We start from the raw sequence: 23,621 nt of genomic DNA, 5'->3' as shown, positions 1-23,621 counted from the left end.
AGAATGGCATTTCTGTGACTCTGGAATAATAAATTTTTAGAGATGAGAAATACCAAACGTATTTCTGCCATGAATGCTGCAGAAATTAATGAGTGGCATTGCAGTGATGAATACATTACCATTTTTCCTGTCATTTGATTATGATTATTTTGAGATATGCGTATGAAATCTCAAGTCTGAGAATACAATTTCACATTTATAAAACCAGTGCTGTAAACCATTTTCATTCAGAGGCATGAAAGTTAGGTTTTCAATATAAATTAATTGACTGCCATTGAGGGTAGCAAATGTCCACCTATTTGCTTATGGCAGAAAAGCTAGAATTATTGCTTCTGATGTTAGCACATGACACTCAATAAAAAATGATAAGAAATGTATTCTAAGCTAGCCTAACCTCTGTGATTGGCCCTACTTGATGTACCAAAAGAAGACAAAGGCTGAGGACATTAACACTTCACTGAGTTAAAACAAAATAGCTAGGATGCAAAATGGCAACCTCCAAAGAACATTAGCTAAACAGTTCCTTTTAATTTAATTTTGTTGAACTTGCCTGTTATGATCAGCACAGAAACTTGTCTTTAAGCAGATTCTGAATGAAAGTGAGAAGAGTAAAAAGGAAACAAATGCTTGTGGAGAACATCCGAAAAAGAGTGTGGAGCAGTAGTCACAATTAGAGCAGAGATGGCCATGGGAGTAGTGTGTCTGATGCATTTTGCAGCAGGTGAAATAGTGCAAACAAGTAAAAATATAAATAGGCTAAAGGAAGCCTATTTATCCTCTGGCTTAATGAACAAAGCATCATTTTAACAGAGAAGACATTTTCAAATTTTTAAAATATGACACTGATATAACGTGTAAGAACGGAAGAAGTTTCTGGGATTTATATTCTTTTCTAACAGAAGCTAAAACATGAAAAATTGTCTTACAGAGAATGATTTCTTCAGTCTTCTTTATATCACTAAGGAGGCTTCATGCTGAGCATTTAGATTGGAGACAGATCAAAATGCAGATGCTTTATTTGGTTACCTTAATAGCTTAATAGGCTTTATGGATTATTACTCTCAGAAGCCTTTTTGAGCTTATAAAATCCTAATGTATTTGCTATTAGAAATTATGAGCTCAGGCCCAAAAACTCTTACTTGTATGAGACCCTTGGTGACTTGCCTGATATTTAAGGGTCTGCAAGATGGCCATTCTGTAGTTACAAAAATACTGCAGAAGACAGAAAGTGTAAGAAATTCCCAAGGGGAGCCAGTTGGCCTATAAAACTACCTCATTCCACTCCGCTCAGTCCCATGCTAAGGATTTTTGCTTCATTTGCATTCATGCTAACCAAAAAACAAATGGATTTGTGCGGTAGATGTTAATCAAAACTGTACTTATTTTAAAACTGTGGGTTTCGGTGACACTGATAAGGAAGAGGAGTCATCACCTAGAGTAGGAATATCAGGCTACAAAATCTGTTCAATGGCATTTGAATTCTGAAATCCAGCTCTTCACATGCAGACACAAATCTGCTCTACAATACATCTCTCCTGGTTTGCCATGGTTTTCCCAGGGATAAAGTTGTGCTGCTGTTATCCCCTAAACTGCTGGGTGACCTTCTGTTTGTGTATTCTAGCCTTGCTGTCTGTTTTGTTTTATGATTTTGATATTTTTTATACTAGACCAAGGCCCCTTGGCCTTGAAGTTGATATCAAGTCCCTTTATATTGTCTTCCTTGGTTCAAAATTGATGTTTATCAGAGTTTTGCCATATGACTACACTTCTGGCTGGAGCTACTACACCAAAAGTCTTAAAACATCTTGGAGTGGAGTTACTTGAAGATGTGTAATGAAGAGTTAGTTATGAGAACTAGATATGAAACTTGATAATTCTTCAGTGTTCAGGGCTCTCTAGTTGACAAGCTGCTTTTTTGGTTTAACACTGACAAGTGTTTGTTCTTTGGATATTTTAATAGGGTTTTTTTTCCCATATGTTTCTTTGACTCAGTGGTGTAGTTCAGGGAGGAGAGAATGACTAACCATTGCTGCAGGATGTTCTGGCTCAAGTAGCATGAATGTGTACATTTTAGGGTGAACCAACAGGGGTTACAATTGCATCTCTCCATGAGGCTTATTCAGGTCAAATTCAGCAGACAAATTTACTGCCAGCAAAGTAGTTCAGTCAATCTCTTTTGAAGAAGTGACATTTGCACTGCTTTTCCCACCCAGGTATTTAAAGTTATGTCACATATTTCTGACCACAGCAATGGTCATATGTAACTTTTAGTCCTAAAATCAGTGACAGACTTTGCAGAAAATCTGGCAGTTTTACAGAGAAGTGCAAGACAAGACAAGTGAATATGTTAATGCTATAAAACTTACAAACGAAAAAGTAAGAAAGAAATGAGATTGAATCACAAAGTGTTGATGGGGAAAAAAATAACACAATTAATTGGTCCTTCTTCTGAGAGTATCAGACTGAAGACCAAAACCAAACTAGACTAAGAATCCTGAATGAAGCCTTTTCTGCAGCAGATTCTGAAACCTTTTTCATTAAGCATGTGGAATGGGATTATTTATGTTTAAGACCCTAAAACTGTAATTCTCTTTAAAGAATTTTAAAAAGGCATAGGAAAAGTTAATTTTTTTGTTCATATGCAAGAGTGAGTCACATACTACTGAAAGCTGAAGTTTCCCTTAGAAGAACCTAAGAAACTAAGAAAAAGTAGCTATGAAGAAGCCAATACCTTTTACCCATAACCTTTTAAGGAGCCATTGCTCATGGTGCAGTTATTGCTGAAAAGGTTTGCTGATAGTTTGGGGGAGATAAATACAAAAATATGGGATATAATATATAAGAAGAAGGTTTCCTTCTCAGAGTATACTAGACTAGGTCTTGCATGTTGCCACGCCACCATGCTCAGCTCTTTACTGCAGAAATGAAACTTGCTTGCTTTAACTTGTTTAATCCTAATAAGTGGTTTATGGCTGTCTACGTTTACAGGGTTATCCTCACAAGGATAAAGCAGCAAAAATAGAATTTTATAAATGAAACTGAGACTCACCTTCATAGTTTCTGAAATCAGAAGAATTTGTAGGTATTAGACACTAGGCATGACTTTGAGGGAGCAATAAAGGAAAATTTAGGGGATGTGAATGACCTAGAAGATTAAATACTTTTTTTTCCCACCAGGAGAAAACAGTTCACAAAATTTAGATCACAGAGCAAGTTTTCTCTTCAGCTAATGAAAGAAGGGAACAAATAAATTAAGAAAATTGAATGTATTTTTTTCTACAAAAGTCAGGCATGCAGATACCACAATTAACTGTGAGGTCCTACATGACAAAAGCAAAGTGCAGAAATTATTCCTATTCTCCTTTCTATAGAGGGCTACGTATTCTGAGAGACAAAAATAACTGAAGTAATTAAACAAAATAGTGCTCCAATTATCTGTTGGAAGAATTACATGAAAATTGATAATAAAAGACTTGCTGCAAAGGCTTTAAATCTCTCTATTTCAATTAAATAGCAAGTAGGGTATGATTATAGGAAATTCATACTGCTGTGATGCCAGTGAAAAAACTTCTCTTTCCAAATACACTTTATGTAAGTATAATCCACATTTTTAATCCACAAATTCTAAAACTCTGTGTGTAACATGACTTCTTTTTTGCAGAATATGTGATGAAAGTGATTAAGTTTTGTTTGTTTGGAGCATTTCTACTTCAGGTTCTGTTGGTGTTCTGCTATACTTAATTGCCTTTAGCTACAAGATATGCAGTGTCTTTCTTATTAGGTTTTCACAGTACCTTCATCAGAGACATACACAGGCATCTTTGTTGGGTATTCTTTCACGGCCCCAGAAAGCATAATTATAATTAACTTGTGCCATGAATTTTTCATCATCAGTATGGTTTTCATAGAAAAAGGTGCAATCATAGATCTCAGGATTAGTCTACCTTGGGAAGTCATGGTTGGAAAGATCTTGCCAACAGGTCTACATTTCTCTGAAAGATTTCTGTCCTGTGTTTCTGAGAGATAAATAACATAAATCAGTTCCTTCCCCCAGAAAATCAGTGGTTCAAATTTAGCCTGCCCCTGGGTCTGTGATTGCCTCTCAGGCAGAAAACAAACACTTTACATACAAAAAAAATATAGGCAGTCATCTGATCTTTTATTTAATAAAAAGATAGGTAAGAGAAAAACACCACTGATTCTGTGGATAGCACATTTTCTTCAGGCACACAAAAATTTGTACTTTCTGTGTCTTGGAAGCACTTCTGCCTATTTTAGTTTTCCATCTCTTGACTTGTTTTCATCCAGGATACCATGTCATTTTATGTGGCCTAAACCAAAGAATGCATTCTTCTATATTATATACAATTGCAAATTAAGCTATATGCAAATTAAGCTATATTGCAAATTAAGTTATATTAGCCAATTTATTTCCATCAATTATATATGTAGCTTCTCCACAGAACTAATAAGAATCTGGAGAGCAGTTTTTCCAAAGGGTGTACCAAAACTTTGATTCTATGTTGGCTTTTAGGTCCAAAGTCTTTGGTGAAATCACCAGTCCATCCGTATGCAAATGTGCGTTTTACTGTTCTCTAGCTGTGCCCAAAAGATTGGTAGGGATTGGAAATACTGTGATAGATTCTGTTAATACAACAAAATCACTCAGGTCAATTCTCCAGTTCTTTTTTCACAGATGGCATCAGCAGACAGGAGCAGCTCCTGTTTATACCCAACCTGAACAAGCCTTCAGCTAGAAATGAGACATGAAAAGGCTGGAATCCTGTTATAGTTCCTGCTTTGCCATCCTTTAATGAGCTCAGAGAGTAGTTTATAAGGTTGTCCTTACTTGCCTGTGACTCTGACTGTGGCGGAGGCCAGGAGTGAAAGCAGTGAGTGGTGTGGCACGTGGCTGAGCCACAGCGTGACTGCTTGGTGCTGTGTGAAGCTGCTCTGCATGCTGCATTTGGGAGTGGCCTGGCCTTCCTTTGTCTGGCAGAAGCACCAGCACAACCAAATAAGTTTGCTATAGCCTTAGGAGAGCAATTATAATTGTGTATTGGTTTTTTTAAACTGCCATTGCTGTGAGAGCTGACTAGCATAGGTAGGATATGAAGTGATTTAAATGCTTTTTGCAGAAATATTTAGGGAATTGGTCTTGTTGAAGCGGTTGAACTCTCCAGATTATCAATGCAGTTTGATCTGGCTTGTCAGGGTAAGTAACTCAACCTTGAGCCCTCCATTTTCCCAGCTTTCAGTGTTGTGTGTCAGACACTTGTAACTTTAAACTACACCAAAGTCTTCAAAATTTTGCATCTGGCTGTTTGCTGGGAGGGGCTCCAGGCTGAGCTGACAAAATCCCGACAATCTTCAGGGTAAAAGTAGAGCCTGACAGTATGTCTTCAAAGCCCTAGTCAGGAAAGGTCTGGGAAAAGGTTTGAAATAGGAGATTATCCTACAGATAAACTTTATTACAAACATAATGAAACCATAATTTGCATTGCAAAATGTGTCTTTTATTTTCACTGTAGTTTTGTTTTATATCTAACAAACTATGAGATGGACACCTTCTTTCAGCATGCTGTTGGAATAAATATCACCTCTTTTCCTGCATGCACAATCAGATCCTCTTCTCAATTAATTTAGTTTTATGCTAATGCCATGAAATTAATTCCAAGCAGTGTGAAATCACACTTTGAGCCAGGTTTTTTGTTGTTTTGATCTGTTGGGCATATGCCAGTGTCCCCTGTACTTGTTATTTTTTTATTAAGATTATGATTTTACCTGATCTTAATTTTTGTCATGTAATCTCTGTGAACCAGAATGCAGAGGTTTTGATAATTCAGATTTATCTAGAATGTTGAAAACTATTGAAAACCATGATTGGTTTGAGAGAAGATTTCTGTGATTGTAAATAGGAAAGTTCAGTTTGCAAAAAAAATACTGTAAGCAGGAATTGAACAGTGACAGATCTGATGATTCTGTCCCTTTCAATAAGCATGGTTTTGAACCAGAAGGAAAAAAAAAACATTTAATAATAAATAAAATTATTTAATAATAAAAAATATTTAATAATAAATAAAATAATACAAGTACATTTCAGGTATCACCATTGATATACACAGCACACAGCGCACTAACTGCATACTTTTTATGGAGCATATTAAAAATGTACATACACAGAGATGTCTACTGCAAAACTGCCAGCAAAGCTACTGTAAAGCAAACAGGAGGCAGACAGACTTCGGGAGTTCTAATCTGTGTTTCTCCTCATTCTGTCCACACTCTGTTTTACAAATGGAAAGATGACTCTAAAAGATTCAAATACATTTATTCCTTTGACTCTCTTAATCAGCATCACAAATTCAAAAGGTTAATGTAAAAGACCATGTATATAAAAAATATGAAGACCATGTAATAAATAAAAGACCATATAATAAAAAATAACTTAAATTCATAAAATCCTGGTTGGATAGTCACAAAATCTCCCATAAAAGAACCATGCTTACTGGCAATTTAGCATGAAACAGACTGCAGTTGTCCAAATCTCAGGTGAATATCATGAAAAGAATCATCTGTGCATTGTTCACTGAAGTTTTTATATGCTTGCAGAGTTGCAAAACTAGAAACATGTAAAGTCATAGCAATGGGAGTCTGGATTACTTCCAGATGGATTAACAGTGCTCAGCATATAGTGATTTCTGTTTTACCTTGACTAAAAGTTTTCTTTTTATGACTAATTTAATTGTATTGAAATTGTATCCTAGGGAACTAGGCTGTTCCCTCCTGGAGCAATCAGATTTTTGTAGATCCAACAGTATGTGCGCTATCTGGAAACACATTTCTTTTGGGTTGTTAAAACCAAAAACATGCTAACCTAGAACATAGCCACAGGAAGTGGCTATTGAATAATCCACAAATGTATATACTAAGGCTCAGAACATGGTTTTGTTTGTCATAATAGAATTCATACGCAGTGTATTTCATTATGAGGGTCCAGCTTCACTGTGTAAGTTCAGCTCTTAGTTTCAAATCCCCTCTGTCTTGGGTGGCTTCACTCAATGCAAGGGTATAGTTTTTGTTAAAAACTATCCCCAGTCCTTCCATTTGGTGTACCTTTTACACTGAAGAAGGACTGTTTGGGTTGGGCAATATGGAAAGTAATGGGATGTAATAGTCCTCTTGTTGCTAAGTGCAGATAGTTATGAGCACACTTCTTAGTGAAAGAAGATAGCTGAAAGAGTGGGAACATCCCTCTCAGGTGCAGAGGTGTGCCAGTCCCTCAAACAGAAGTGTTCCTGATGGGCTGGGTTTCCATGAGCATTGTGTGATGTGCCTGCCAAGGAAATGGGAGAAATGAAAAGGCACCAGGAAAGTCTAAGATACAATGAAAGAAGCACAGGTTCTGCAGGAAAAGTCATGAGAGGAAAAGACCTCCTCATCATTGTCTACTACTTCCTCTCAAGAGGAAGCAGAGGGCCAGGCAGTGATCTCATCTCTCTGGTGACCAGTGGCAGGATCTGAGGAACGCTATGAGGCTGTGTCAGGGAAGGTTTAGTTAGGAAAAGGTTCTTCACCCAGAGGGTGACTGGGCACTGGAACAGCTCCCCAGGGAAGTGGTCATAGCACCAGCCTGACAGAGCTCAAGAAGCATTTGGACAGTGCTCTCAGGCACATGGTGTGACCCTTGGAGCTGTCCTGTGTTGAGGCAGGAGCTGGGCTTGATGATCCTTGTGGGTACCTTCCAACTCAGCATATTCTGTGATTCTGTGATTTTATGATAGAGACAGACTGCATTTGGGGAGTAACTGATGGCTAAAAGGATGCTTACAGCTAGGAGTAATGTCCCAGTTTTGTGCTTGTGACTTCTGCAGTTAGAGACTGCAGACTTAGAGATACCAGACTTTAATTTTTATTGTGGTGGAATGGAATTACATGAAAGATGGATGGGGTTACTGTGAGTTTCTCTTCTCTTGCTAATTGAAAGACCTTGCAGACTCTGATTTTGGCTGGTGTCCAAAATAGCATTTCTCAGCAAAAGTCTCAGAGAAACTTCATGTTTTTAAGTGAAGCACATCTGGCAGCTTACAGGTGAAGAAATGCTTTTGCCATAGGCTGTAAATGGGATAAAGGGGTGAAATACAGCTAAGAGCTGTACTGGGTAGCACCAGTACTACCACCCTCACTACTTCACCATGAACTCTCTCTTGCTGTCCTGTAGCTATGGCTTCCTGTTACATCCATGTAAGTCCTTCCTAACTCGAGCACATCTGCTTTCCTGAATGCCTTATTCTCTTCCATTCGGGTCTAATTAAGGGGAATTATCCCACAAGGGGAATTATCCTTGGAGCTGCATTTTTAGGTTAAATATTAATTGGAAGCTGTTTTGGGAGGGCCAGACTTTGCAGGGAAGAGCAACAGAGACATTGGCAGTGATTTCCCTGCAGGTATCTGGTTCATAATTCTAGGGACAAATCAGTAGTGTGAAAGGCAGTGTGAAATAGCACTGATGAAGGAAGGTGAGCACAAAGATTTTCTGTCTGTCCTCAGTTATGTTGTAAAGGACACAATTTCTCTAATGATCCAGACACTGAGAGCCAAAATGGGGGAGGTCCAATTTAAGGTCTCAATGTTGTGACCCTTGGTTTAGGAAGAACAGTGTCATTTAGATCTTTCTGCCTCAGTTTCGTCTCTTAGCTCTAAAAGAGTTGAAAGTAACCTGGCAGGTGCCTACTGCAGATTGTCCAGAACATGTCTGTTGGTCTCTAGAATCCCAGCACACAGGGATGCTCTTGATTTCAGAGTCACAAATCTTAGATCTCTTTCATCTTAATGCCAAGCAGAATACTGTAGAAAAATAGTTAAAAGCAGGTCTAATCAGAGCAAGACAGAAGCTAATATAGTCCTCCTTTTTCTTCTCCTAATCTGGAGAAAATTCTTTATTTTATGGTTGTAGATGAAATTTGGAAGTCAGACTTGCATTTCTGTCCACAGCTCCATCAGGGACACTTGCAATACAGTGCTGGTTTCTTATCTGCAGGTTCTTTTCTAAAATTTCTTCTTTATTTCTTATTTCTTCATAAAATATTTTCTCCCTACCATTTCTTACCCCTGAACCAGGTATAAGACAAGCCCTTAGATGGCATTTCCATGTTTCATATGATAAGAAGGACCTAAGAGGCAGTGATGGAAAAGCTGAAAATGGTTATCTGAAGGATTAATATAGAGGCAAATGGTATTCAGTGTCTGTTAGGAGGACAGCGAGCCTGAAATACTGTTGAGTCAAATAGCAAAATTAAGATACTTTCTTTTAGTAATACTTTGTCTTGGACATGATGTCTGGTTTCACATTGTAAAACTGAGAACATGTAACATAATCCAGTTGGTGGGTAAATAAAAAAAAATAAACCATCATATTTTCATTTGTTTCCCTCTTACAGTGTTGAGGAATTAGTCTAACATCCTAGAGGATGTAAAAAGCACTTCTACATCCTATGGGATGTGCAAGTGTTATGTGTGCTTTGATTACATGAATTATCATATAATCTTGTAAACCCTAATCTAGGTTCAGACTTGTTAGAGACATAAATAGCACAAAAAATTTTAAAATCTTAGACATTTGTTAGCTAAAAAAATATTGTAGAAGGTACATATTGATCCTTTACCTATAGCTATTGGAGATGCTGCTCTCAAAGAAGGTTTGCTTTGTAGCTTATTGAAATGAACCTCTATGTTGTGCTCAGCTGGAGATACAAACCCAAACGAGCACAGTTAATTTCGGTAGAGAGGGCAGTTTTACCCAGTAACCTGCCCCTAAAACAACCAGCCTTCTCCATAAGAAAAACGTTATTTGCAAACAGTGTCTCTATTCCTAGTTAACTAATGATGAAATGGAGGAACAGAAGCTGACTGCTAGATTTTGCCTGTTACACTGGTGTAAAGCTGATACCCATGTTCCTGCAGCCCATAGCTGCCATCATGCTCCCAGGGATCATGATTTTATGTTTTGAAATACAGTTATTTGGAATGTTTGTACCTCAATACCAACTGTATTGGTGATGGTCTCCTTTAGACCTGCTCTCTCTCTCTCTTTTTTTTTTTTAAATGTGTGAATTGGACCACTTTTAATGTTATTACTGCTTCATGGAAAAGGTACTCTCACAGGATAGCCAAGACTTTCCCTTTGGCCAGTGTTCTGTGTTCTAGTGTCTGTCCCTTTCCAATACTGTGGGAAACATCCACTGTTAGCAGTACTTATCTAGTTTTCCCAATATCATTAATTATTGTACATGCCCCTGACACATTTGCTTATCCAGAGAGCTCGATCAGGCATTTCTGCCAGCTGACAATAAAGTCAGTCAGCAGAGATCCTGGTAACAAACAAGTCTCCTGGAGGGGAAAGGCAGATGTGGAATAAGATGAGAGAAGTGAGCAGATCTTGGTGGAACAGGGACATAACAAGGGCAGCTGAGGATGTGTTGATTCAGCATTTCCTCCCTATGGGCTGTGTAGTCTTCTTCTCTGCAGCTGGAGCTGTCCTTTAGGATCTCCAGGGTGCTTGAGGTGGAAAGGCAGTGGAACTGCAGCCTTCTTGCCCATGTGATGAATCCTCTGCAGTATACAGCCAACTGACTGCAGTAAAATTTATTCAGGAGCTGCAAATCAGTGTAGCAGCAGCCACAGCTGAGATTTGTCAAACAATTTCCCCTCTGGGAATTATTGTGACCACTTCGAAGGCAAACTCTGAAACCTCCATTATCTGTAGCAGATCCTTTGTGTATTTAGGCAAGGAGAAGTACCAGGAAATGGGGTTTTTTTGCTGGCTTCTTACTAAGCCACTCATGTTTTATTGACTTACAAGAAATGAAGAGCAAGCGTTTCCTGTCACCAAGTGGTCTCTATGGTGTAGTTGCAGTTCAGATTAAAACCTTCCCTCCTTACATTTTGCTTCTTTTTTTTTAGGTGATTTTACTTCCAAAATTTCTTACATTTCATGAACTTATACTAATGCACTCACTTATGCTTTCTCATGTAATGTTGATGCAGTAGCAGCATATTAAAGACTTTAAGTCCATGTATTTTAAAGTTATCCACATAAATCCATACTGAAGTACTTAAACTGTCACTTGTGAACACATGTTTTGTGCATGTGTATCTAATGACTGCTAAGTACCTAGATTTGGATTTTTATTTATTTATTTGTTTGCTTAAGGATTCTTTTTCCCTCCTGAAAGTTACATAGACATACAGAGCTGTGGTGCTAAATTATTTGACTCAAAAAATAGCAAAAGGTGACTTCATTAGTAAGTCTTGAAATGAGGATAAGAGGGACAACTTAAAACTGCATAATTATTTTTGACACTAAGGTGATTAAAAACTCCTGAAGTCTTTAAGCTTGAGCTATTACATTGCCACCCTAAGCCAAAGATACCTGACTTTAAGCAAGTTCAGAGAAGGTAAGAGACATGGGGCAGACTATTCCTTACACATGATGAGTAACTAAATACCATATAATTGGTTATACAGTCTACACACTAGAAGAGCCTTATTTCACACAGTGGGATACACAGACATCTGGAATTAAATCAGTTGACCTAACTTTAGCATGTGATTTAGCAACTGATGGCTTACACCATCTATTTGTCACTGCTCAAATCAACTAAGATACATCTCTCCAGAACATTTATGAGGATTCAGTATGTGTATGCACATTGGGTAATTGCATGAATAGACTGGCATAAAAGAAACTACTGATCTGAAATAATAAAGCCATTTTGCTTGTTCCAGAGCTACAGCTTTCACACGTCTAAACAAGCAGTTATAAATGTAGCCAGATATTCCATTTTGGTGGTCCAGGTTAATGTCTTTGGAAGTTCAACCTCTAATTTAATAAATTCTTCATTTTGACGAGTAAAGCAACTTTACAACCTCAGGTTAATTTTGGATGTGGTTTTGTGAATCATATTTACCTTCTTCAACAATAACAATACAGAGATCTGCTTCTTTAGGTAAAACTCCCTGTTTCATTTTATATTTAGGAAAGGTGAAAAGAAGAAAGAAGGCAAAGTTAAAAATAACTTTAGCGTATTTTTCTATAGTGTAGGTACTAAAGCTTTTTCTTCCTCTGTTTTAAATAAGATCCAGGGTCCTGTATGCAGTGTTAATTCACAGTCTGGATTCAGATACTGATATCTAAGCAGTAACATATAAGTTAAAATCTTTACCATCAGTTTACTATAGAGGTATTCCCTTGCAGCTACTTACAGCCTTTCTACAGAAATATTCTAGAGAGTGAGGTAATGAGGTGTGTCACCTTCAGTTTAAAGTTGTACTGGCTCCACTGCAGCACCTCACAGAGGTTCTGCAGGTGGTAATGGTAAACTTTTATTTCCACAGATACCTAGAATTTTAGTGTAAGTATATTGAGACCACTAGGATTTGATCTTTTGAGCCAACCATCAAGTAGGCAAAGGTTATAACTTTGGATTGTTTTGAAGTATTCAGAGAAAGGAACTCTAAGGGATTCTAATTTGGTAAAATTCAAAGATCGATGCATTAAGAGAACTAGATAAAATACTAGCTTTGTTTTTTGATTCCCTCACTAAGCTTATTAGGCTTATTTCTGAAATCTACCAAGCTGAATTTGTTGCTAGGATTCTACTTATGTCTTAACTTGACTTACCATATAATTTCAAAGAAATGCAGAACAGTTCTATTCCGAGTGCATTACTAACACTCCTTAGGATACTGGTTTTTAGAAATTAACTAAACTCTCTTAGGTTAACTAGATTGACTTCAGTGGCTGGCTTTGAAATCTATCTCATTTTTCTGCAGTTCAGTCTAGTAAAATACCCTGCAGACTTTAAGTGTAAGATTAGACAATCCCAGAAAAATGAGCCAACAAAACTTATCTTCTCTAATTAACTTGAGAACTTACAAGTGGTGAATCACTGCCAGCTGTAAAGTTGCTGTGTCCAGATGCCACTTTTTAAAGCAGGTGTAAGAGAGAACTGCAGAAGTCCTGGGCTTGAAAGCATCTTGAGGAAATTGTGCAAATTCCTGTCTGGGCTCATAATACAATAATTGGAGACACCATATTGCATTCACACCACACTGTGAACCAACAAATATCACTAAATGCCATTATTCTCAAAAAAGCTTGATTGATTGATTGATTGATTTTTAACAGCTTTTCATTATTATATTTGGAAAATGTTTATCAAGCAAAAAAGAGATGTGAAACCACACTGCAGAAAGGGTGTTGAAATCCCATTACATTTTTACTTGCTTTTGTTTGACAACTTACTTTTCTCATATTAGGAGAAGAGAATGTGCAGCTCAGTTCACTGATTGTTTCTGGCTACTGAACCTTTAACATGGAAGCTTCAATTAGGGCAACAACTGCTCGAGCTGCAGACAGTCAGCTTTCTGATTCTCCTGTGGACTACACACTCTAACAGATGATTCTCGTTACTAGCCATCTTTTGTTAACAGGGATGCTCTATGTCAAATTTCTAGAGCTTTTTTAGATTCTGCTCCTCGTTAGACTTTTATGATGCCCTTTATGTCAAAGGAAAGCACTGGGATACTCACCAGGCACTTAGTGAGCCATCACTTCTTGCATTAATCACTCAGAACCCCTGTTTTCAATAACATATGTTCCCAAACAAGGCAAGGAAGTTGTCAGGCTCAATCGCTGATGAACCTAGTTCACTGAGGAAGAGAGACATATAAAAAGAATTCCAGAAACCATTTCTCCATTGTTGCAGACATCTTTTTCACTAAAAATCCTTTCTTTAGGATTTTCCCTTCTGGGAAGCTGAGGCCCCAGAAAAAGAATCTAAACAATGGTTATCTGCTGCTGTGGAATGCAACAGGTGGATTTTTGATTGGTCCATCTTGGATGTTTATAACTAATGGCCAATCAAGATGGAGCTATCTTGGACAGAGTCTGAGAGAGCTGCCTTTGTTATCATTCTCTTCTTTTCTATTCTTAGCTTAGCTACCTTCTGAGAAAACCTTTCCCTTCCTTTTCTTTTTAGTATAGTTATAATGCAATATATATATAAATATATCATAAAATAATAAATCAAGCCTTCTGAACATGGAGTCAACATTCTCTTCTCTTCCCTCATCCAAGAACCCCTGTGAACACGGTCACACTCCATAGCAAGTAGACATTTTTAATGCATCCTTCCTGAAACAAAATGTTTTAAGACTTTTAGCTCATCTGGAACAAGCTTGAATACATGATCATTGATGGCGGCAGAAGGATGGACAAATTCTTATGTCCTGCCATGGGGAATGGGAGAACTAACAAATACTCCATTGAATTCTCAAAAAAAATTAGTGATCTGTTTAATGATTAATCATTTTATAATTCTGATAAAAACAGGATAATGGATTGTGCCCCAAATATATTGAATAAGAAGGCATGCCTGAAAGCAATTTTTTCACTTTGCAGAATCATAATAAATTCATGGTTTTAAAGAAATTAAAGCATGCAATTGCAAACGATAATTTTTACTAGCAAAATCTTCAGAAATATTTGTAGTTTATAAGACATGGAACCTTCATGTCTTTCTGATCCTAAGGGAACTAACATGCAACAGTTGCCATGATTTAAGAACAAACCTATCTTTTACAGAAACTGTGTATTTTCTTTTAAATATTATTGTTGAATGTTCCACAAATGCAGTATTTGCTCCCAGTGCAAAGAAACACCACCAACTGGACCAGTTTTTAAGTGTTGCCTCAAATTAAGGTGGCATAAAATGCCTGAATACTCAATGTTTCTGTAAGGGAAAAATGATACTTTAAGATGCTTTCCCATACAGTGTAGATACCAAAACTAAATAGCAAAGACCATGTTCAAAATTTGCTGTGAACAATAGTAAAATAGTTTAATTTTCCATCCTGGTTTGGACAAAATGCCGTCCAGTACTGTGGACAGCAACACTGATTTTTTCACTGTCATAGTTTAAGACACTATTTAAAGGTGAGTTTTTTAATTGTTTCTCCAGGATAGAATCCAGGAAATATAAGTATTTAATATCACCAGAATGTCAAACAATTGTTACATTCCTGTTTTTGAAATTGTCCTGAATATTTCTGCTAAAATATAACTTGACTGGCAAGTTAAACTCAGAAACAATTACATGGCTAATCAAGTGTGGAAAAAATAAATTAAAAAATCCATTTCATGGTGTATGCCCCAATTTGTATTGGCAAATAATTAAATTATTTCACACTTCTGCTTCCTTAATGCGTATGGAAAATGTGTTTCATTGTTCTTTCTGTTTTTTATATAATTATCTTTTACCAATTGAATTGTGTGGTGCAAATTATCAACTAGCTGTTTTTATGCATTCATTTAGCTTCATCTCATTCTTTTTTCAAATAAATGAGAAATGTTTCATTCAACATGAAATTTTGAAAAGTGATAGTCTTCAGACCTTTGTCAGGTAGAAAGTACAATTTACTCAGTTTCATCAATTATACATTCTCATGTCTTTCAATATTAAAAATAAAAAATGGATTTCCTATCTTCAGAAAATCAAAGTTCCAAATAATACATTTTTTAAACTTCTAATCAAGTTCCAGTTCTGCACATTCATCCATCTATCACAGACATTACTTCTATAACTATAGCCACTGATCCTTAGGACTCAACTACCCTAACCTCCTTCTTTTTTGGAGACAATACAAGCTGTCCCCAGCTTGTCCTTTTTGCCTTCTTGTAAATTATGCTGTGAGATGGATTTTTTTCCCTTTTTTTTTTTTGAAGGTTTCTCAAAATACTCATATATAAATTGTGGATTTGTTCATTTTTGTGTGTTTTTATCTGAAATGCATGAATATGTAAAATATATAACCATATATATGTACACATTAGGCCAACATTTTCTAAGATGCATCTACTTTTAAAATGACATTTTAGAGCACAGATTTTGTATTTTCTTTTTGTTTCCTTTTTATTACTTTCAAAGTTCTTTTTGTGATAGTTTTCTTCAATAGAGCATAAAACTTTTTTCCTATTTTTTTCTTATACAAGGATAGATTTATTTTAGAGGTGACAGGTGTTGCTTTACTAGAATAAAGATGTTTTTGTTGTCTGATTATCTTTTCTTTGAGTTAATACTCAGAGCTGTAGCAGCACATTTTTGACAAGGAGTTTGGTTCTCATTATCATTATTGTTGTATTTATTATGGCACATAAAGGATTTGCTCTGTCATTAGTGTTTGTTCATGGCTGCTTGCCTTCCACTTAACCTTCAAAGTTAGTTAGCCCCAAAGGCATGCCCAAAAAATCACTGTTGATGTGTGTCCAAAAACTGTGTTTTACTGAATGGGAAAGATTGTTCTGTGGAACAGTTGTAATTTGTTTTCTGTGTATTACATAGCACTAAAGAGTCTTTGAGATGGAGAAAATAATTTAAGACCCATTCAGAGTCTCATTTTCCTTCATGGCAGGGCAGTGTGTGCCATGCTGCTTGCCCTTAATCAGAGCTAAATGGTAATTTGTAGGGTGTTGTAAAATGGAAACACATTTTTTCATTTCCTTGCCTAGTCTCTTCCTGCAAAATACAAAGGTTACTCCTTTTTAGACTTTTTTTTGTGGAACAGTTGGTCAATCCTGAGTTTCTTGTTGCTCTTAGTCTTCTATCTTCACTCTCTCAAACTGGTTTCTGTACAGGGAGTTTGCCTCCCTGGGTAATTTGTCTGAAGTGAACATTGTGATCTGCAGCCCAGCTGCTTTGCCAGGCCTGAAATGAAAACAGTTCCTGTCCAAGAAACTGACAAGAGTAAAAGGTGCTTGCACATTGCAGTGTGAATTTACTCTGATTTACTTGATCAGTGGGATGCCTTGAGTTGTTCAAAAATCTATCACAACAGAATTCATAGGATCAGACATGTGTGATGTTCTATTGCCTTTCCATTCCCTATGTGCTCCATCTGACACTTCTTTTTGTTCTTTTTCCTATTCATGCAGTCACCTAATGCTGGAGACAAGGATGACCAAACGTTGACGGTAGGCAGCAATTATACATCTGAGCATTTGTTTCTCAGGAGGGTGGTGAGACAAGCCTTACATTAGTTTGCTGTGCATCAACATTTTTCTAAATTGCTGGGATTTCTTTCTCCTCCTATACTGCTACAGAGTTGAAATAATTTCTTTTCAAACATAAAACAGTGAATTAGTATTCTTTATTGTTTTCTATAATTTATCACTTTGTATGTGTATGATACCAAAGATTAATCCATGTATTTTTGCCAAATATTATTTTCTTCAGTGTTGTTTTTTTTCCTCTAATTGGATTTCAGGGTCTTTCTAGTCAGTAGTCTGTTGGCTCTCACTATCCTTTTTATTGAAACCAACAGCCACAAACCAGTCTTATTCTGTGAGATATATACGATGCATTGGTTATTGTAGTAGACAACTGCATGGGGAACAGAATCTCAGACTATGTTTTGTATTTCATTCCAAGTATGCAAAATATGCTTGTACATTAGATTCATTGCTGCAGATGTCTAAACTGCCTTACCACACTTTCAGTCTCTTTTTGCCATGAGACCAGTGGATCCAGCCAAAGCAAGGAGCATGTTTCTGACTGAGTGCCATTAAAAAGGATACTACTGTCTGCCCTTTTTCTCCATAATTTTGATCATACGCATATATGCAATGTACTGAAGTAATAAAAATTATAACTTACTTCAGTGATTCAAGCAAAAGGTTCTGCAAAGAAACAAATTGTTAGTTCTTCCTGATGCAAGTCTGAAGTTTTCATTTTCTTAACACTTTATGAGTTTTCACAAAGAAAGATTCTTTTTGCCATGTTTTTTCCTGAGTCCTAAGAGACTAATGGCTGTTCTGACAATCCATCCCCTCCAGAGAAATTATAGTTATGACAATGGATGATAAATTCTGTAGTTTAACATAACCTGCTATATTTGATAGTTCAAAATGTTTCATCGTACAGTGAGGTGTGAGATTAATGCATACTGTTTCAGACATTGTTCCACACAAAAAACAAAAAGACCCTAAATTCTTCACCATATTTTTTACCCTAGACCAAGCCACGTCTCCAGCGGGGAGGAAGCTCTGCATCGCTCCACAACAGTCTAATGAGGAACAGCATCTTCCAGCTCATGATTCACACACTTGACCCACTTGCCGAAGGTATGTCTATTAATTTTTTTTTTTTTGCTTTCCTGATGCAAAAAACCACAAATGCTTTATTTTTTCTTTCTCTCCATGAAACTGTTTTTTGCATTTCTCTTGCTTTTATCTGAATGTGTCTAGATTTTCTGAGAGAAAATCAGAAAACGTCTTTTCTGAATGTGTCTAGATTTTCTGAGAGAGTTCTGCACTTTTATAGTGTGATTTACATACTCACACCAAGACTTTCAACTTAGGAAATGTGTTCATTACAGTAAAACTAAAACTGGTCACCTGGTCACTTGGTCAGTGCATAAATACTGATTCTCTTCTCTCCTGGCTTCAGCAGCAATGTAAAAGCTACAGAAACTGGATCGTCCTGTACTTTCATAAAGATTTTTTTTTGTTTTCCTCCCTGGTTTTGATTTTATTAAAAAAAAAAGTCACAGCGATGGATAATTTGTCATGAGCACTGTAGAAAAGAATGAGAATCTGTTGATTTGACTTCGGGTTGTTTAATGCTGACTTTAATAAAAATGCAGCCTATATACCTCTGTGTTCCATGTATGCAAATGATTTATTTGCTTTATCCAAGTGTGGTGTGATTTATTGTTTCTTTGACAAATTAGCAAGAAGACCATTGCTTTGATCTGAGAAGCTGGCAGATATTGGCTTTGTAATTGTGGAGTGATCTGACTCTCAGATTCTAGTAGAAGAACCAAAAAAAATCAAAGCCATGTGTTATTTGATGTCTGTGTGTGTGTAGGACTTCTCTTGCTGCACTAATAGTTGTCTTGAGAAATAGCACCTGTGAAAGAAAAGGGATGTTCTAAAGAGACCTAAAATGTTACTGACAGACCTTTCAAACTTCAGTGACCAAAAACTATGTATAGCACTTCACATGAGCATACATAACAGATTGAAGACTACAAGAAAGCTAGAATACGTGACTGGAGCACAATTTGAACCTAATGTAAATTGAGAATAAGATCATGTCTCAGGCACTTTTCCATTGCTCAAGCTTATTTCACTTGTTTCCCATACATAGCTTATTCAATGTTCAGACTTTTGTGCTATAGTAAGCTTGTGCTGTGCAGTGTGATCCAGAGGCTTCCCCCTTCATGACAGTGAAGGACAAAAGGGGTTTGAAATTTGAAATTCATCTTAAGGGAGACAAAAACCCTACATTTTTGACAAACAGGTATTACTTATAATTAAGTTTGTCAAGAGGGGTTTGAAATTTGAAATTCATCTTAAGGGAGACAAAAACCCTACATTTTTGACAAACAGGTATTACTTATAATTAAGTTTGTCAAGTAACTCAATTTTGGTTTTCATATGTCAGTAAAACTATTGATACAATTCAAACAATGGATTGATTGTTGATTGATGGAGATGTTTGCAATGCATAAATCTTAGATTAATCCAGTAACATTTTCTTCAGGGTTTTTTCGCATGTAGTACTTCACTGCTTACAGATTTTTTCCTTTCCAAAGTCTTTCATTTCTCCTGGAAGTAATACTCTTTAAAAAAACTGGGAATAGAAATGTATTCCTGCCTTCAAGTAAGTGCATTTCATTATCTGGACATTTCATTAAAACTAACACACTAAATTTACAAAGGGGCAAAAGAATCTACTTACATTTACTGTAAACGCTGTATTTTAATTCAATATTTCCTTGAGGAAATGGCCTAAAAGCTGCTGGGAAATAGCCTATGTATGTGCAGATATTTAAGTTGGTATAGATAAAGAAGCCAGTATTTCAGGCTTTTGCTGACTTTACAGAATTCAAATTTTAGTTCATGAGAGCATGAAAGTGCAATTCATTCAATTGCATGTGGAACACTTGTTTTAGGTTTTTATAAACAGACTTATGACTAGGAAAAATCTGTGAAAAATGCATCCATGTTTCGGTCACACATTATTAACCTTTTCTGAGGCGCCACCTCATTTGTACACAGACTCAGCTTTCAAGATCTTTTGCACAGCAGGCAGTTTGGAGGGCAAACATGAGGAGTACTGAACACACTAATGTTGTTTTCTGAGATTTTAAGCTTTTGAGTGTCTGTATTAATTATTCTGTATTCAGCTTATTCTGCAAACTTCTATTAAAGAAAAAATTCATTTTATGTAAATAATGTGTCAGGTTGAGGCAGGTAATCCTAGTTACTACATTAAATGTCGTTATATTTTAATTTGACATTCACTTAAAAACTATACGTGAAAATACATGTGGATATCTACTGTATACAATATTCATTATCTACTTGGATCTGTATGAATTTTACCGACCAAATTTCTCCCCATCTTTTTGTGTTTTAATCTGTGTATAAGACATTAAAGAACCAAATTTGTGCATCATCTTTATTTTAAGAGTCTTTTACCATGCCAAATAAGTAATTTTTAAGCTGATAGCATTTCACTATTACAAATTGAAGGAAATAATATTTATTAAGTGTCTGAGAAATCAGTCCTTTGCTCTATAAACCCATTATCTGGGGAGATGTAGAAATGTAAATGAGTACCACCAGGCCTTCTCTGGCCCATGTGGCTCTCTCCAATTTACATGTCCTTTCCTTTCCCAAAAAAACGCAACAGTTCTCAGTTTTGCATAAGCAAAGAAAATTAGCTCTGCTGCACTCATGTAATGGATGGTGATGGACCTGCTGCGTGACCTATGGGGCTAAAGGGTTTCTTCCAAATCATTTGATGCAAGTATGGATCACACTCAAAGGAAGAGCAGAAATATGTTATAAAAATTTTTCATTCTTGCTTTAGTCAGCTTAAATTTCCTCATATTTCTGCCAGATGATGACTTAGATCAATAGGTCAAAAGAATTGCATCCTTTGCTGAATCTGTTGGATTTGCAGAAAAACAGTTTATGAGAGCATTAAAAGGTGCCACTCTGAAATAAAAAAATAAGTTTGAAAGGTGTCTATCAAAGCTACCACATACACAGGGACTCTGGCAGACCCTGCACTTGGGCATACTCCTGACATCTTCCTCCTTCTTGTCTCATTTCCTTTTACTGCATTTCTCTAGCATTTACTTCTTGGCCCGTCTCATACTGGATCTCACTCACCTGAACCCTCCTTCTTTCAGCCTTCTCCCATAAGATGGCTTCTTCAGCACTTGCTGTCTTTCTGGACTGCTGTGTCCGTTCATCAGATCACTTCCCGATCAGTCACCAGCCACACTGCAGCTGTCACAGCCAAGTGAACTGTCTTTTCAGTGGCTGGAAAAGTGTGGCTAAAGTCTGGGAGCTCTGTGCTTGATCTTTGAGGGCTTCTAGATCAAATATTGCCTTTAGAAGTTACATTTCTAATTTTTACACTGCTGCTGAGAGATCCAGCTTGTCTTTCTCTTTAAGTCAGTAATAAAATTCACTGTTACATTCCCTTGAACAATTGCAAGGGAAATGGGGGCATCAGAAGGCACACTGCACTGTCATTTGGAGTTATGTGGATTTTGCAAGGGTGACAGAAAAGAAGTCCATCTGCATCCTCTTGGTAGCAAAAGCTGTATAGAGTGTATAAATAGGCCATATGACTGTTAAAGATCAGCTTGACCTACACACCATTATTACTGCATTAACATTCAGTGTATTTATAGAAAACCAGCTCATCAAATTTACTTCTGAATAATTCATTTGTGAAGTCAGAACCAACCTCTGCTGCAATTGAAAGCATATTAAAAATGCACTTGATTGCAAGTAGGATAACATGAAATGATAGAGTAAGATTTACTTTCCAAAAATGTCAATAAACAGAGCAGTCCCTATATACTATTGCACACTTATGACCCTATCCTTCTTTTCCCTTTTCACATAATAAATGTGGCTTTGTATGGCTTGTGGCTGTCTTTTAAAAGCCAACTTGCAAACTCTCCAGAATCAGCAGGCTTGCAAGGCGTTCAGCCTGCCTCTGACAGATGAGTAATATCTGAGATCAGTGGGAGCTGCTGGATATTTGGCTCTTCATAATCAGGCAGGTGTGCAGTCATGCTGTGGATTTAACAGTCTAGACAAGAAAGGCTTCTCCCCTTCAAAATCTTGGTCTCAGCATAAAGCTTATAAGAAGATAAGAGTTCAGCCACTCTAGCAGGTGAATGTATAGGAAGTTTGTTAATGAGATGTGAACTTTACATTACAGCTGAGACATCATCATTCATTAAAAATACAAATATCTGTATGACATTAGGTATTTGTTTGCTTTTATCTAATTACAGAAATAATGACCTTGATAGACATCATTTCCTGAGGATTAAGATTAATGACTGCCTGTGTTTCTGGCTATCATCAACTCTCAGCCAGTCATTAATCCCCAGGAAATCCTATGCCATATTTGCTTCTGCTTAAGTGCTAGCCTTGCAATCCAGCTGGTCTGTTCATAACAACATTACCCATATGAATAAGGATGGCATCATCTGACCTGCTGTGTTGGTCAGGCCCCAGTCCAAAATCCAAGCAACCTGAACATAAATCATGACAATCATTGATCATTTGTAGCTGTTTTCTTCTGAGTCCTGAAACTCAGATAACTTTGTCCTAGTTTTGAACGGGATATTCCTGGGTTATGGAAGTGTAGGTTTTGCAAAGATCCCTTTACATTTTTTAATAGAAGATGGCTGTTGTTTTGCAGTGGGAGCAGGGCAAGAATAAGATGGTAGGTATTTTTTATGAAAGTGTGCCGTGAATAGTAATCCTACCTTCTCCCTATAAGCTGTAGGTTGCTGTAAAGATGATTCCTTCAGAAGTGTGGAGGGAGCATTTTCTCTCTGGAGGCTTCTGCTGGTACTCTGTTGAGCAGGGAGGATTCCAGCACTGAAGTGAGGATTTAGACCACCAGTGCAATCTGAGGCTACATTGTTTTTCTTGCACAGCTTTTTCAAGACACAGGAAGAATGAGATTTTTTTCATTATCATAGCACCCCTTTTCTGCCTGCTGATAAGGTGCTACAGGCCAGCAAAACATCTCCCACAAGTGAAGATTTAGCTAGTTGCTGACTTTCTTTCTCTGTGTGACAAGGCTATAACTCATATGCAAATGACATCCTCTGCATGAAAATGGGTGTGATATAAATCTCTGTCATGGCTTAGTCCCCAGTGAGAAGCGGGTATCTTAAGCAATTTTCTCCTATTCCCATCTCAAGTCCTGTTTCCAAAATGGAAAACTACAGGATGTACTTCTGCAGAAAATGAATTGTTTATCTTATAATCTGTAGGGTTTTTTTGAAGATATAAATATGGTGCATGTTATTGGTGAGAGAAGTAACCTTCTGTTACATAAAGCTGAGCTTACAATTCTGTCACTTCCTTCACTGAACACAGAACAGTACAGTACTGTCACTGTTTTGACAAAAAAAAGAGAAAACCTGCATTCATACTTCTCAGGAAAATAAAGAAGAATACTCAAAGTTTTTGAGATAGTAGTGAATTATTCATAATGGCTTGGTAGATG

General features: G+C 36.8%; 1 protein-coding gene across 1 annotated transcript in view; it reads left to right on the top strand.

The window, feature by feature from the left end:
* The window catches only part of SLC24A2 (solute carrier family 24 member 2), a 160,139-nt gene that overhangs the window by 39,085 nt on the left and 97,433 nt on the right, over window positions 1-23,621 (top strand). Inside the window, exons 3-4 of the mRNA XM_054517895.1 lie at window positions 16,994-17,032; window positions 18,073-18,181. Coding sequence (XP_054373870.1) covers window positions 16,994-17,032; window positions 18,073-18,181 — 148 coding nt within the window. The remainder of the gene's footprint in view (window positions 1-16,993; window positions 17,033-18,072; window positions 18,182-23,621) is intronic.

This window comes from Molothrus ater, chromosome Z (genome assembly GCF_012460135.2).
Source record: "Molothrus ater isolate BHLD 08-10-18 breed brown headed cowbird chromosome Z, BPBGC_Mater_1.1, whole genome shotgun sequence".
NCBI lineage: Eukaryota > Metazoa > Chordata > Aves > Passeriformes > Icteridae > Molothrus > Molothrus ater.
Note: the sequence above shows the minus strand (reverse complement) of the source record. Positions and strands in the feature narration are given on the sequence as shown.